General features: G+C 36.6%; 1 protein-coding gene across 1 annotated transcript in view; it reads left to right on the top strand.

Moving 5' to 3' along the window:
- VPS39 (VPS39 subunit of HOPS complex) overlaps positions 1-12,349 on the top strand; it is a 34,335-nt gene extending 21,986 nt beyond the window's left edge. The window contains exons 15-25 of the mRNA XM_007428600.4: positions 900-986; positions 2,636-2,709; positions 3,908-4,006; positions 4,269-4,386; positions 4,684-4,812; positions 5,669-5,771; positions 6,496-6,541; positions 7,734-7,883; positions 8,448-8,582; positions 8,789-8,880; positions 10,358-12,349. Coding sequence (XP_007428662.1) covers positions 900-986; positions 2,636-2,709; positions 3,908-4,006; positions 4,269-4,386; positions 4,684-4,812; positions 5,669-5,771; positions 6,496-6,541; positions 7,734-7,883; positions 8,448-8,582; positions 8,789-8,880; positions 10,358-10,433 — 1,109 coding nt within the window. The 3' untranslated portion in view covers positions 10,434-12,349. The remainder of the gene's footprint in view (positions 1-899; positions 987-2,635; positions 2,710-3,907; positions 4,007-4,268; positions 4,387-4,683; positions 4,813-5,668; positions 5,772-6,495; positions 6,542-7,733; positions 7,884-8,447; positions 8,583-8,788; positions 8,881-10,357) is intronic.
- The last annotated feature ends 2,439 nt before the right edge of the window (positions 12,350-14,788 follow it).

Raw genomic sequence — 14,788 nt, 5'->3', positions numbered from 1 at the left:
GAAGATTGCAAATGGCAATCATGTGATCCCGGGACGTTGCAACCGTTGTAAGTGCGAGCTGGTTGCCAAACATCCGGATTGCAATCACATGACCATGGGAGTGCTGCGATGGTTGTAAGTGTGAGGACCGGTTATAAGTCCCTTGGTTCAGCACCGTTGTAACTTTGAATGGTCACTGAACAAATGGTTAAGTGAGGACTACCTGCAATAGAAGAATGAACATGCAAGGAGTATGTAACATAGTTGTATATGTTTCTGTGTTATAAGCATAGGGACAGTAAAAAAAGCTAAAGTGCACTCATACCAACATGAGCCAGTGTTTTATTTACATCTGTCTTCATTGGTATGCTAGCACATTAGGGGTATGCAAAACACTTTGTGCTTAAAACAGTCTGAGCTCAGGTGAGCAACAGGTTATTGCAATCATTTTGGAAGTTGAGTTTGCAACATTTCAAATGATTGAAACACCCTGTTTCACACTTGCAGTTCAGATTCAAAACATGTTGCAGATCTGTGTAGAATATCTACAAGAAAATTGACAATTGGTACTGTAGTAGTAGAAAATACTTTATTGCCTATGGAATATTAGTTATTTGTTATTACTAAAGTAATCAAAGGCTTGGCAAAAGCATTAGTGGAGCAAACCAAATTTGTTCTTTGATGTGACAGTTTTCCCAGATTTGTGAAAAGTGGTATTTGGCATGCACATGTATGTTCAGAACATTGTGGATGGCCCTTAAAGCAGCACAGCTATGTTGAGCCATCAAGAGGACTTCATGCTGTGATGCTTTGAACAGCAGGTTTGGACAGGTGCTTCACAGAGTGGTCCTCCAAATGGTTTTGCACTATCCTATTGTTTAACCTAAAAGATAATGCAGTAGAGTTCTGTTTTGCTAAAGCCTTGCAGGTGCTAGTGGATCAGTCCAAGAAAGCTAATTCTCCTTTGAAGGGCCATGAAAGAACTGTTGAGTATTTACAACATTTGGGTGAGTGAAGTTGATTTAATTTCTTTGTAGCTGGTATCATGCTATATCATATCATATCATATATCCAGAAAAATGGTTAACAGTTATCACAAAAATAATCAAGCATGCAAAATATAATGCCTGGGTTCACTCCAGTCAGTAACAATGTTCAAGATCACTTTATAAAATAAGAAATTAGACTGAGAAAATAATGATTGTATGAAAACCAATGAATGGCACTTTTTGCTCAGAAGCTTGAGTGAATGTTTTCCTAAAACAAGGTATGTCCGGCAAGGTTTTTAGACAGCATCTTCAGAAATCATGGTGATAATCATGGTATGTGTAGCAGTAGGAAAGTTGTGACCTAAAAATCTGTGGTGGGGGGGAGAGTTTATTCTTTAGAGCTTCTTTGGATTGCACCATAGAATTTAATTTTTCTGCCATTTTGAGGAAGCAAGCATGGAAACTGTAGCATATACCTCACATAATCTTAAAAAAAACCCTCCATCCCAAGAGAACAGAAAACTCTTCCATGTAGTAGATGCAGCACTATCTACTTGCACCATCACCTCACCTGCTGCTACTTTTCTCTTCCCTCCCTCAAAAAATTACTTGAGAGGCTGCCTGTCTCCCAGAGTATCTGCCCGGCTGACTTGATCAGGCAGGGTTGGCATGCTCTGGGTTCCTTCAGTTTAGCAACGCCATCTATCAGGGCCCTAGAAGTACGCCTTCACTGTAGCTGTGTCCATCCCTGAAACAGGGTTCCCCCTGAGATCTGAATGACCCCCCACCCTGTGGTGTTTTGAAGGGTCTTGAAGATGTGGCTCTTTGCCCCAGCCTTTGGCGTGGATGACTGATGTTTCCTTTTAACCTAGGTTGTTATCTTAGTTCCCATCTGTTTTTGTCATCCTGCCATCTTTACCCTTCCTTTTGTTCCTTGTTGATTTTCTTGTTTTAAATATTTCAAACAATTTGTGAACTGCCCAGAGTTGCTGGGAGTTAGGTGGTGGTGGCATCATCATCATCATCGCCTTAGCACATACAGTAACACCTCATAAGATCTTCCAGGAGTGGTGTGAGGCTCATGCAGACAATGCATTTTAAAATAAATACTGTGAATTGTTCTTTTAAAGACATAGTCAATTATATGTTTTCCAGCAAGTGAATTGTACTATTTTACTCCAGAGTAAGACATGCTTTGTGAATGTATGTAATAGATTGCAGAAACTGAGAATGAAAGTGGAGTATCTCTAGACACAGTCAGTCAGTAGATGAGAGATCTACAGGCTTACAAATAAATAGACACTTAGTTCATCATGCAAATATACTGGGCAAAAAAAGTTTCAAAAGCTTCAGAGGCCCTGCCTTAGTTAACTTGCTAATAAAGGAGGGCTGGAAAGTTCCTTTCCCAGTTCTCAAGATTCTGTACTCTAACAGCTAATTCTTGGCATTAAAACTAATGAAAGAAAGTATCTGTGAATCTTGCTTCCTTGATTGTGCTCTGCAGTTAAGGAGCTTGATGGTGTGCATGTGTGATAAAACCATGTTTTCTCTCTGTGTGTATATATTTTTTTTCTCCTTAAAAAGGATGTGTCTAGTCACCTGCACCATACTCCATCATCAAAGAACTTTGTAGTTTTTTAATTTGCCTTCTGTGTTTCTTACTGTAGGAACAGAGAACTTGAACTTAATATTTTCCTATTCGGTTTGGGTGCTTAGGGATTTTCCTGAAGATGGATTAAAAGTAAGTACACTTGGATACATTTAAAAACAGAGAGGAGGAAGGGATCTCTTCACTGATCATTGTGATAGTAAAGCAAATAGTCTTAGGCAGATTGTTGCCACTTTGGCTAATATTCCTAAAGCTATGTTCAATTTAAATAAGTTAAGGATTACTTTTACTCCATACTCCACATGGGGACTACTCTAAATAACAATTGCCCCTCAAAGAAAGCTGCTGATATTGTAATCTGTCCAAAAAGAATGAAACAACTGTTTGGCAGGCAGTGAATTTCAACTATGTAGCATCTAATTGTCTGAGCTCAGCAGTGATATTTGCATAGTTAATCTCAGGTTTTCACAAGATATTTTGCTTATTGGCACATGACACTAATTTTGGATTAGATTACTGACAATAAAAGGAAACCAAAAAATTATATAAAAAAGAAGGCCCCAAGGCTTTTTGGAGTAGTCAGGTCACTTGGAATTTGGGGACCATGTTATGGGCAGTCTTATACCATGGCAATCACAGAATATTTTCATGATGCAAACAACTGACTAACCACTGTTTCATTTTCTTAGAATGGATTACTCTTGAAGCAAGTGCTTTGTGTTCCAATATGCTAATTTCCCATTCTTTTTTTTTTTAATTCAAATAATCTAAAACAATTTGAGCAAAGAGCTTGACAGAGCTAAAAATGTGATGGTAGGTGCATTGTTAACCCCAGGCACTGCATTGAGGTCCTAAGATAAATAGGGTTCATCAGCTCCATAATAGCAAATCAAGGATTAACAGAAAACACAAAGAAAATGATGTATTGATTGGGAAAATATTGATTAGTCTTTGAAAAGGTTCAAGAAAACTTAATTGCAGCTACTTGATCAGAGAGTATTGTATATTTTATTTACTTGTTACATTTATACCCTTCTTCTGGGAGCTCAAAGTGGCTTACTAAACATTCCTTCCTTCCTATTTTTGCCCAGTCCTATTCCTATTCCTTCCTTCCTATTTTTGCCCATGGGGCAGGTTGAATTGAAATTATAGTCAACCACCCAGAATCACCCAGTGAGCTTTCAGGGCTAGGGTAGACTAACCTTAGCATCCCACATCCTATTCCAATATGGCAGCCCTTATAATGCAGTGGTCTTGTTATCTGAACTTTAGTAAAATCAGGGTAAATATGTAAGCATCAGCTTTGGAAATTCAACCTTTTGTTTTGCAGATATTTACAGAAGATCTACCTGAGGTGGAAACCCTCCCACGAAAAAGGATTCTGAACTTCTTGTTAGAGAACTTTAAAAACTTGGCTATTCCTTACTTGGTAAGAACTCAGACTGTAATAATCTACTTTTTTATGGTAAAATAATAAAAAAGTATAAATCTCAGATATATTTCTCAGTCTATCTAAATTATTTATGAAAGTGAATAATTTTAGCTATGATTTTTGTTTAAAAATCAGTTTGTAATAGTTAAATAAGGAGATGCATAGTCATTTTGAGTTCCTGGTGATCACATTTTGAAATATTACAGAACTTCTAGAGATACATACCATTAATTTTTGTGATATATACATACATTTCCAGGAGCATGTAATTGATATCTGGAAAGAGGCTGGTTCAGAGTTCCACAATTGCCTGATTCAGCTCTACTGTGAGAAAGTGCAAGGCCTGATGAAAGAATATCTCAGCTCTTTCCCTCCAGGTATTTTCACCCATGATCTATTTCATTATGCAAAACTAGGAGCAAGAGTAGAGCAGGGATTGCTGCAGAGGAGTCCCAAGGACGATTCTGCAGTTTATAGGTAGCACTGTTTGGGTTGCTCGCTTCTACAAATAAGCGAACATTTATAGGAGGTGTACAGAAATATTGACTTTCTGTTAATTATTTGGGGTCAAGGAAGAAAAAATGATTATGTGCTAGTAGAATATTAAAGATAGCCCAACAAAAAAGGAGAAGCAGTAAAATGCATTACTCGTGTATGCAATTCTTTTCTGACAGACAAAGCACCGGTGCCAGCTGGAGAGGAAGAGGGGGAGCTTGGAGAATACCGGAAAAAACTTCTTTCCTTTCTTGAGAATTCCAGTTATTACAGTGCTGAGCAACTCATCAGTGACTTTCCCTTTGACGGTAAGAAGTAGTCAGGTAGCACTGCTGTCTCTCATGGTGGGCACAGGCAGCAACATTTATTGCAGTTTTTTTTTTTTTTAAGTATTTCCCTAAGAGGATTCCCATTTATGACTATATCTGCCTGTTATTTAAGAGCTGTTCCATAAAAATCAAATGCTTTAGTTTGTAGAACAACAACAGCAAAAAAAGCCCCTGCAGTCTTTGATTAAGAACCACATATGAAAAGTGGTTCTATGGGTGCTCAGGTTGTTAACACAGTAGAATAAACAAATGAGTGTGTTGCAAATAATTTCTAAAATAGTTAAAAGCATAGAATTGTGGAGTTAGAAGGATCATCTAGCCTGACCCTCTACCATGTTAGCAACTTATATAAGAGAAAGAGAGAGAGAGAGAGAGAGAGAATTTATATTGTATTTTTTAATCCTTGTTAACCACCCAGAGTTGCATTTGTGAGACGGGCAGCCATATAAATTGATTTAAATGAATAAATAAACTTGTTGTTTATCTCCAGGCACTAAAGTAACGCAACTAGGCATGCCTGCAGAAATAATCAATAGTTTTCTGATCTGTGATTGTAATAAAAGATTTTGATTAATCTTGATTAATTGGTAGTAATTCCTGAAGTAGTTATGCAAGCTTAGAAAAAGGCAGGGCAGTTTTGAAGATTTGAAGAGCAGTGCTTTGCAGAGCACCTCTTTTGAATGATTTGTGCAATCCTTTAAATAGCAATTTATATTATATTCCAAGTTCCTCCATTGTTTCTTTCCTTCTTTCTTCTTCACTACTGTACACATTCTTATAGACTGCTTTATAAATTATATTGCCACTGAGTGCTATTTTTCTCCTACGTGCTCAGGCCTCCTAGAAGAACGTGCGCTGCTCTTGGGACGGATGGGGAATCATGAACAAGCTCTATTTATATATGTTCACATCCTGAAGGATACCAAGATAGCTGAAACGTATGAGCCTGCTTTGTAATCTTTGAAAGTGATAACTATCAGTTTATTGGCAACTGTTATTAGACCATCTTATTTTCAACAACATGGCTTCTCTACTTGGTTGTTGATGCAAAACTAAATTGAAAGTTCATATAATAATACAATGCGTAATAATAACAATTTTAATGTCACTGTAATGAGCAAGAAGGCTTTGGTAATCTTGGCAGTTTACTCCAATACAGTCTAGAAATATTAACAATTTGCATACAGTTTTAAGAAAGTGTAGCCAACCTTTATGGGTTCAGTATCAATTTCTGATGATACGGATTTGAGAGTCTGTGCAACAAACAGTTACAGGCAAATTCAGGTTAAAATCTAAAATCCTCCTCCAAGATTTTTGAAGTCTTTCAAGAGAGTTGATTATGAAAAATTTATATAACAAGAGATTTTGAACTTGTTTCATTTGAAATCATGCTGGAACTTATAAGGAGGTCTTATAAGTAGGTCTTCTGTAAAATGTATTCAGCAGAACTAACCAAATTTCTAATTTTATAAAATTGCCTATTCTCCATTTACTCTTATTTCTTCCAAAGTAGTCAGACATGTCTTCAGTGTCTTTTGCCAAATGGGGAATCTGTTTGAGTACCTTTAGCATTTGCTATCAACTGACTGATTAAAATTCAAATATGTAGTTTTTATGATATTCTTCAAGGTGACTCTGAATTTCTTGTTGATATTGTTTCAGTTATTGTCACACACACTATGATCGAAGCAAAGATGGCAACAAAGATGTGAGTTATATTTTTCTTTATTTTAAAGTTAATGCCCTGTGTTTATGAAACATACCTTGGGCAAAACTACACCTGACATTCACTGCATAGTTAGATGCAGATAATAGATATGTGCTATTAAAAATAATAAATAGCCAGCTGGGAATGTGGAAGGAGCAAGTTCAGTACAAAATGAGAGAGAGTCTTTAAACTTTTGTCCTTCTTGCACTCCTAATTATAATTGCTCCAACTACTTTTCCACTTGTTATTTGGGATGGAAGTAAAGCATCTGATCTATCAACATGTGATTTTGTGGGAATAAATTTGCAGATTGAGACTGAACCCACATTCTGGAAGTTTGAAAAGCCACTATGCAACAATTAGATAAAAATGGTGAACTAGATAGTGGAATTTTTAATTTAATGCCAATATTTGGCAAATCAGGGAATATAATTTTTCATTGGATTAAAAAGTTGCTTAAGTGCAAGAAAGAACATAATAATGGATTGTTATTATTTGGTTGGCTGCTTTTTTGCATTGGCATTTAGGGTCCAATCTGGAAGCCAATACAGTTTATAAAATCAATGTTACATATTCCATGCTATCTTTGTAAGTTCCTGGCAGCTGTGTTCTGCATTAATATACTTCATGAATAGCTCCATATAGAATTGTAGACCAGTGCCAATGTCATTTTCCTCCTCAGTTCTGCTATGGGTGCTTTATCCTAATTTACTGAATGAAACCATTGGTTTCACACACTTTAAGCTAGGGAGGCTTATGGCTATATGGAGCCAGCTAGCATCCATTTTGCAGCCCCCAGAGTGGGCGGTGTCTGAAATTGTCAGACTTTTTTTTCATTTTGGCAGTTTGGGATAGATTTATTTATTTTCAGCATTCTTATATTGGCCAGTTGCATATTATGATGCTTATATTACTGTAATTTTGAAGGCTGGGAAGGATCATACTTAGTTCACAAGTTACCTTCTGACACCTTTGTTAAATGTTGATGCTAAGATGTTAACAGCTATAGTACAAGGATGGTTTAAATACTGCATATAAAATCATATTCTGACCCCATAATCTGTAGCCCCACTTTTTATACAAGTGTATAGGATTGTTGTTGGATACGTTTCCTATGTTGTGGAAAGGCATACTTACAGCTAGATATTTTGGATGGTTTTTTAAACACAATGGTTTGTTTTGTGTGAAACAGGTATATTTGTCTCTGCTCCGGATGTATCTTTCACCGCCTAGTGTTCATTGCTTGGGACCAATCAAGATGGAACTCTTAGAGCCACAAGCCAATCTTCAAGCTGCATTACAGGTTTTGGAACTTCATCACAGCAAATTGGACACTACTAAAGTAAGGTTTTCTTATTTTCTTGTTTAGATGGGATGCCTTTTAGATTGAAGTGCTGCATGAAAAGTATGCTGTTCTAGTTGAAATGCTTTTTCTCCATCTACAAGCAACCTCAAAAAGAGCTCTTTCTGAAGGAGATTATGATACATTCAGATACTCTGTTCTATGGACACACAACTTGTGACTGAAGATTTCCCCTGTGTTCATAAGTATGCTTGGTATTAATGTAAAACAAAATGCAAGTACATAGTTAGAAAATTGGAACCATATATTTATTTATTTATATGCAGAGTCCTTGGTGCTCTCTGAGCTTGGTTGTTTGCTTGCAGACGTTTCATTACCTGACTAGGTAACATCATCAGTATGATTATGATGTTACCTAGTCAGGTAATGAAACGTCTGCAAGCAAACAACCAAGCTCAGAGAGCACCAAGGACTCCACAGGTCAGCCCTGAGCTACATATATTCTCTTTTATTTATATGCATATTTCTATCCTATGTTTGATTTTGGAAGAACTTTAACTTATGTGATTTCTTCTGTCCATTATCTTTTTATTGTATTTCTAGGCAATAAATCTCCTTCCAGCAAATACTCAAATTAGTGAGATCCGAATATTCTTGGAAAAAGTCCTTGAAGAAAATGCCCAAAAGAAACGATTCAATCAGATACTTAAAAAGCTTCTCCATGCTGAATTCTTACGAGTATGTGTCAAGTGTTTTTTTCTCATCTACGATTATCAAAAGGAAAGTTAAAACTTAGTACAGGGTGTATATCAATGAGTGTTATTCCAGAGATGTGGCAAAGAAATCCTCAAATCCCCATACTAGTTAAAAGACCATATCTGTTTTTCCCTCAGATGATTTCGAAGGAATTATTCTTTTCTAAAATTATTCTTATTTTGCCAAAGGTTCAGGAAGAACGGATTTTACATCAGCAGGTGAAATGTATAATCACAGAAGAAAAAGTTTGCGGTGTATGTAAAAAGAAGATTGGAAATAGGTATGAGAAATAGATATCTTAGGGAACTAGTAGAAATTGCTTCCCAATCTGTTTTTGCAGAGTTTGTCCAGTTCTGACAGTGCAGTCCTTCCTTGGTTACTCACACGTAATTCTCAGTGAATGCTGCGAGATTGGCTTCCTTGTATGTAGTTTCATAACTGTTCTTGTAAAACAGCAGTCTTTCTCACTTGGAAGCAGTGCAGGATATAAGCCTTTTAAATTTAATTATATATGAAATATGTGATTCAGGTGAGGGAAGTTAATGGCCTTAGATTTGGTATTCTTTTTAAAATGAAGTTGACCCTTTAATTTTGAAATAAAATTTACTTAAATGACTCTTTTCAAGGTCTTATGCCTGCACATCTCTAATATTTCTTATTTTATATCAGAGACATGCCTCAAATATGTTCAGATTTACAGCCCAGTCAAAAATGGATGCTTATTCCAAAGAATTATGTGTAGATTACTGCGTTAAAATGTTCCTGTATGAGTCAGTTACTTAATAAGTAGTACAGCTACTTTAACTAACTTTATGTCCTCTGATTAGTCCACATTCTTTTCTGATATTTATTTAGTAAAAGCTAAAGGTTCCTTCAGATCAATCTCAGCTCCTGGTAACTCCTGTACATGTTCATATAGGAATTTTGGGGCAACACTATGGAACTTGCTGTTGGTTTCTGGGATGTTTTTTTCAACTTCCTAGCCTAGTCTGTAGTGCAGGATTTCCTCATGGTCTCCCATCTAAATACTAACCAGGTACAACCTTATTTAACTTCAAAGCCCAGACAGGATAAGCGAGATGCTGTGACCTGTTTAGGCTATTGCTATGTAACTTTTAGTATTTTTACTTTCAAAAAATGTTCTAGCTTCACCACAGTATTCTTTATTTTTGGGGTGTTTGTCCTTGGTTGAGTTTTGCCTTCCTCCTGTGTCCTATATGGGCTTCTATTTTCACCTTGTGTTCAGTTTTTTAATCTGATTGTCCAGTTAGAAATCCCTCTTCTGTCCTTCCATCTTCTTTTATACAGTCCAGTTTCACAACATTCTAGCTTCCCACCTTTTTTAAAGTGCATAGTTTCATGAAGTTGGCAGTATCTATATGGGATCCTAGCTATCTTGCAAATAGCTTTGTAGTTTAAAACAGTACTGTAATCTGAGTGCTATCAATACTAGATAAAGCTTTTATTTGCAACAAAAGAAGGAAAGCACTTACATAGCGCTTTACGTAAACACAAAGGGACAAAGACATTAGAGTAAAGCATTAAGAACTTCAGCATAACAAGATATCATTGCATACAGTATATAGCCTTGGAAAAAGATTGATTTATGTAAGAGGTATCTATCCTTTGATCTAAAAATAGCAAAACAAAACAGTGCTTACTTACTATTTTGTATAAGTTCTACTTATAAGGAGGATAGAAATAATTAACATAAAGTATATTTAAACTGATAAATTGTCTTTTTTTTCTGCTTGTAGTGCCTTTGCCCGGTTTCCTAATGCCGTTGTTGTGCATTATTTCTGCTCCAAAGATGTTGGCTCTATGGACACCTGAAAGCATTGCCACGCATTACAGGGACTGCGTAGTCATGATGTTCATATGGAAGGAGAAAGAACATTTGATAAGCGGTTGATTTCTCTAAAGAACCTTCCCAGGCATGTTGCTTGCAAACAGCTTGAGCCCTCCATTGCTTCACTGGATGACTTGTAATTTGCCCAGTGTGGACTGAGTAAAAAAAAAAAGATTTAAACTATAGTTAGATACACTTAGCAGCAGGTTAACCTCATAGCGCTTCAGCTTGAGGAAGAATGCAAACTAAATATTAGTGGGTTACTGTTATACTCCAGAATTGTAGGAATTCCTACTCAAAGAAAACTGATGCTGAAAACTAATAAGAGAAGCAAATTGCATTTTGGGTAAAATTCACCATTCAGATCCAAGGTGAGAAAAAAATCTTATATTTTATCAGTGTTGTATTGAAATCTACTTTAATCGGCCATTTGGAGGCAGGTACTACCAAAAAGGCTGTACTTAGATTTTCTTTCCTTCTAACAGTGAAAATAACTAGGTACTGATAAGAAAACTTTGTATCTGAAGAGGTTATCAGCAGTAATAGTTCCAAAGGAACTAATCTCATACAATATGATCAGAATTGGTATTTTTTAGTTCAATTTTTTGAAAATACAAATGGGCTTACGATTTGCACTGTGTTTAGTCACTACCATTATGAGTGTAATGAAAATGGCAACCATTTTTTGAAGGAAAACTAGCACTTGCACTTTTACAAAAAAGAGAAAAAAGTAATCTCTTAAGACTTTAAAGAGGGCATGTTTTCATATTGCTGGAACATCTGATCTCTGTTTAAAGACAGCATTTTACTGAAATGTTTAAGCCTTTTGTGCATTCCCCCCTTCAGGTAGAGCAGACACTTGTTTAATTGTCAGTATTTTGAGTTTCCTATACCCGTTCAGATTGGTGCTCTTTGGTTGCTTGAGGTACCTAAATCACGTTTTTATATTGGAAGAAACTAGTTTGCAAAATACATAATCGTATGATGTCGTATTCTTGTCTGACACTCTCTTCTTTAAGGCTTTGTTGTGAAGGAGATAAGGTTATAAGCATCCACATAAAAATAAACCCAGGAGCATTGGGGAATTACCTCAGCTTAGTTCAATGTTGTTATTTTACTTTATTGTATTTTGTAAATTTGATAATGCAACTTGAAGCATATGATCCATTTACTGATCTGGCCTAAAATGTAAAGATGGCCCAAGAAAAGTTGGTTAATTTTTTTTTTAAATAATGTTTGAATTTCAATTATAATATATGTTAGGGTTACAAGGGGACAAGGATCGGTTTAGTACATAATACACTGCAAAAACAGCTTGGTGTTTTGTAATTTTTGTTTTCCTGATAACCTTTATTCTATTTCCAGTGGAATCTATTCTGGGGGCGTATGTCTTTCTGATATGTGCAATAAATTGCATATTACTGCAGGTTTTAGGATTCATTCATTAGTGAGATTGAGTACTTTTTTGGGGGTGGGGGTGGGGGGGTGGAACAAAGTAATTCTCTTCTTCACATGGAAGAAATACAGTGCTGTAGGATTTTGTGCATTTATTCAAGAACCTTTATAAAGTAGGGCAGATAACTGCCATTGGAGATTAAATGAGATATGTAATGGATAATGGACAGTTACTGCAAAACAAATTATGAACTCTGCTGATCGTTCTGACACACTGTAAGATGTGTTTGCTGCCAAGAAAGTAGTGAGCCACTGAGGCTTCTGGTAGATATTTTGTTTTTCCTTCACAGCAAAGTTTTTATGTGCCTTGGTTCAGCTTTCTGTATCTTTGGAGGAGATGTTGCTTGTGTTGTCAGTGCCTGCTGATAATCTTGTATAAGAATCTGGGACTCACCAACTGTACAGCGGGCTTATCTAAAGCAATAAAGTATAACATTTTGAGAAATTGGCATTGCTACCTGTTTTTCCCTGAATAAAAGTATTTCCTCTTTGAAATGTGTGTATGAATACTGTCCAACATTTTAGTGTGAGATGAATGGTGCTGACAGTACAATTCTAAAAGGAGGCATTGGTTCGGGACTATACCCTCTCCTTGTTTAGTGACTGCATTCCATTCCAACAACTTGGTTGTTAAACTAATGGTTGCTAAGTGAACATGTGACAGAGAGAGAGAGAGACACGCTGCAAAGATCACTGGGCGCCGCATCTCATTCAGATAAAGTTCTCTTGTACTCTGTCCTGTACCTGACACTTTTTCCCCCTTTTTTTGCCCCCTGGCAGGGTGGAGAGGTTGCTTAAATAAGCTATCTCTTCCTGAGCTGCTTTTCTCCACAGCACAGCACTTCCCTAAAAAGTGCTAATGCAAGTTAACAAGTTCAGCTCTGTGGCCTTAGTTGATTAGAACCCTAGGCTGCCTGAAACTGACAGGCCTTCACTTTCACATTGAAGGTTTTTGTTGTCAGGCACATGAAATTTGGTTGGGTACGTTGGTTGGAAAATGATTTTTTACTACCGTCATATTTGCGAATGGTCGCTAACCAAGGTTGCTATATGAGAGGCTGTACCACATTTTTTAAATTTTAAATTGTACAGGTTTAGGAAGTTCAGTTTAACTTGTTCTAGATAAAAAGATAAAATCTTATTCAAGTTGAACTCAACTGCTGTTGGTCTCATAGACATGTCTGGCCTTTTTTTCTCAGCATCAGTATAGAAGTGGGTTGCTGCTACCATCTTTTGGGATGATTTTCACCTTCTCAGTCTAACCTAAAGCCCTGGTATACTTTGAGATTACATTTAATTGAAAGCAAACTAAACATTGTTACACAGATAGACACACATGCATAAAGTTTAGGAACCAAGTAAATATTCCATGGGACCTCCCAATTATTAACCAGCCTGATCCTGCTTAGATTCTGAGCTCAGATAAGGGCAGCTATTTAGTGTGTACCATTTATATTTTTAAGCATAGCTTTATTAATTTTTTTAACAGATCTTGTTGATCTTTGAAAATATAACCTGAAGGAAACATTTCCTTTACATTTTTAAACTAGGTTTTATCTTAATATAGAAGAGCGGGAGAAAATAACGTATTCCAGTTGGTAATGATGCTATTCTAGGCAGCCTGTTGATCTAGTGGGTCCAGTAATTCGGGGGAAATGGGCTGAGACCTTCAGGCAAAATACTATGATTTCTGTTGTGTCCTGTCTAGAGCATTTAGTGTGCATAAATGTAGTAAAGATGTCATTTCTTACTGTACTGACCTTGTATTAGTTCTATAATAAAAAGTTCTATATTAAAAAAAAGAAAGGTCAGGCTCTGTTTTTAGAGACTGAGGGTACGTTGAAAGAAAGTAAAAGAGCAATCGGCCATTACGGCGCTGTTTGGAAATACAAAGTGGACCCCCTCTGTTCATACCCTGTAATGAAGTGAACAAGCTGGAGTTTCTCTTCACCTGAAAAATGAGATCTCATGTTATTAATTATTCTAGCACAGGGTCACTCTATTTTGTTTCTTTTTTCTTTTTCCACTAGAAAAAAAAGCCTCTCAGTTTCTATTTACAAATGGATTTTGAAAAACCAACTGCTAAGTCTGATTCATGTTCCCCAATCACTTCCCTATGCTTGGGATATGCTAACCAAGTGAGGTGGTATATCTGAGCACTGTGTAGCACCTCAGGTTCAGCGAAGCGGAAAAAGTGGAGTATGAGGAGTGCTGGTGTGGCACCTGTTGACGACTCCTTAAAGCAACTGCTGCCATGTAATGCTGGGAAAATATGTGCTTGGTTTAAGGAGCTGTTGACAGGTGCTCTTTTCATGCCCGCAAGTGCTCCGAAGAACATTTTTCCCTTGGAATCTGAAGCACTGCATAGCCCTATGTGTCTCATTCGCTAACTTATCTTTTCTTGCTCTTGTATTCTGGGATTCGAGGAGAATGCATGTAAACATGGCAACTGGAGAACACTAATTTCTGGCACAAATGGGAGGATCAATTCTAGGTGCAGCCCAGTTTCTAAAGTAGACACACAGCAGTTGTTATGTGACACTAACATGCTTGTGGTTCAGCTGTTCCAGTTTTTTCTCTCCAGTGGAGATTAGATGCTTCAAAAGTAGTGCCGTGGAATAAGTAGCTTCAGAATAAATGATGATGAATAACTTAATGAATCTGATAAGCAGAAGCCTAAGTTATAAATCTCTATTTTCATTGTATTCTGAAGAGGTGAATGCATCTTTGCAGTTGCTGCTCTTGCTGAAACTATTTCACAGTCAAGACAAACTATGTGGCTATGTTTATACCAAAATAACTTAGTGGCTTCAGAAGCTATAGGCACTAGTGAAGAGTATCAAAGCAAAATATTTTCATTGATTTCCTTGATGTGCCTATAAAT

Source organism: Python bivittatus, unplaced genomic scaffold, assembly GCF_059951505.1.
Source record: "Python bivittatus isolate LINGU-HERP-01145 unplaced genomic scaffold, Pbiv_v1 ctg000480_np1212, whole genome shotgun sequence".
Classification (NCBI taxonomy): domain Eukaryota; kingdom Metazoa; phylum Chordata; class Lepidosauria; order Squamata; family Pythonidae; genus Python; species Python bivittatus.
The sequence above is the reverse complement of the archived record's forward strand: the minus strand, read 5'-3'. Positions and strand labels throughout refer to the sequence as shown.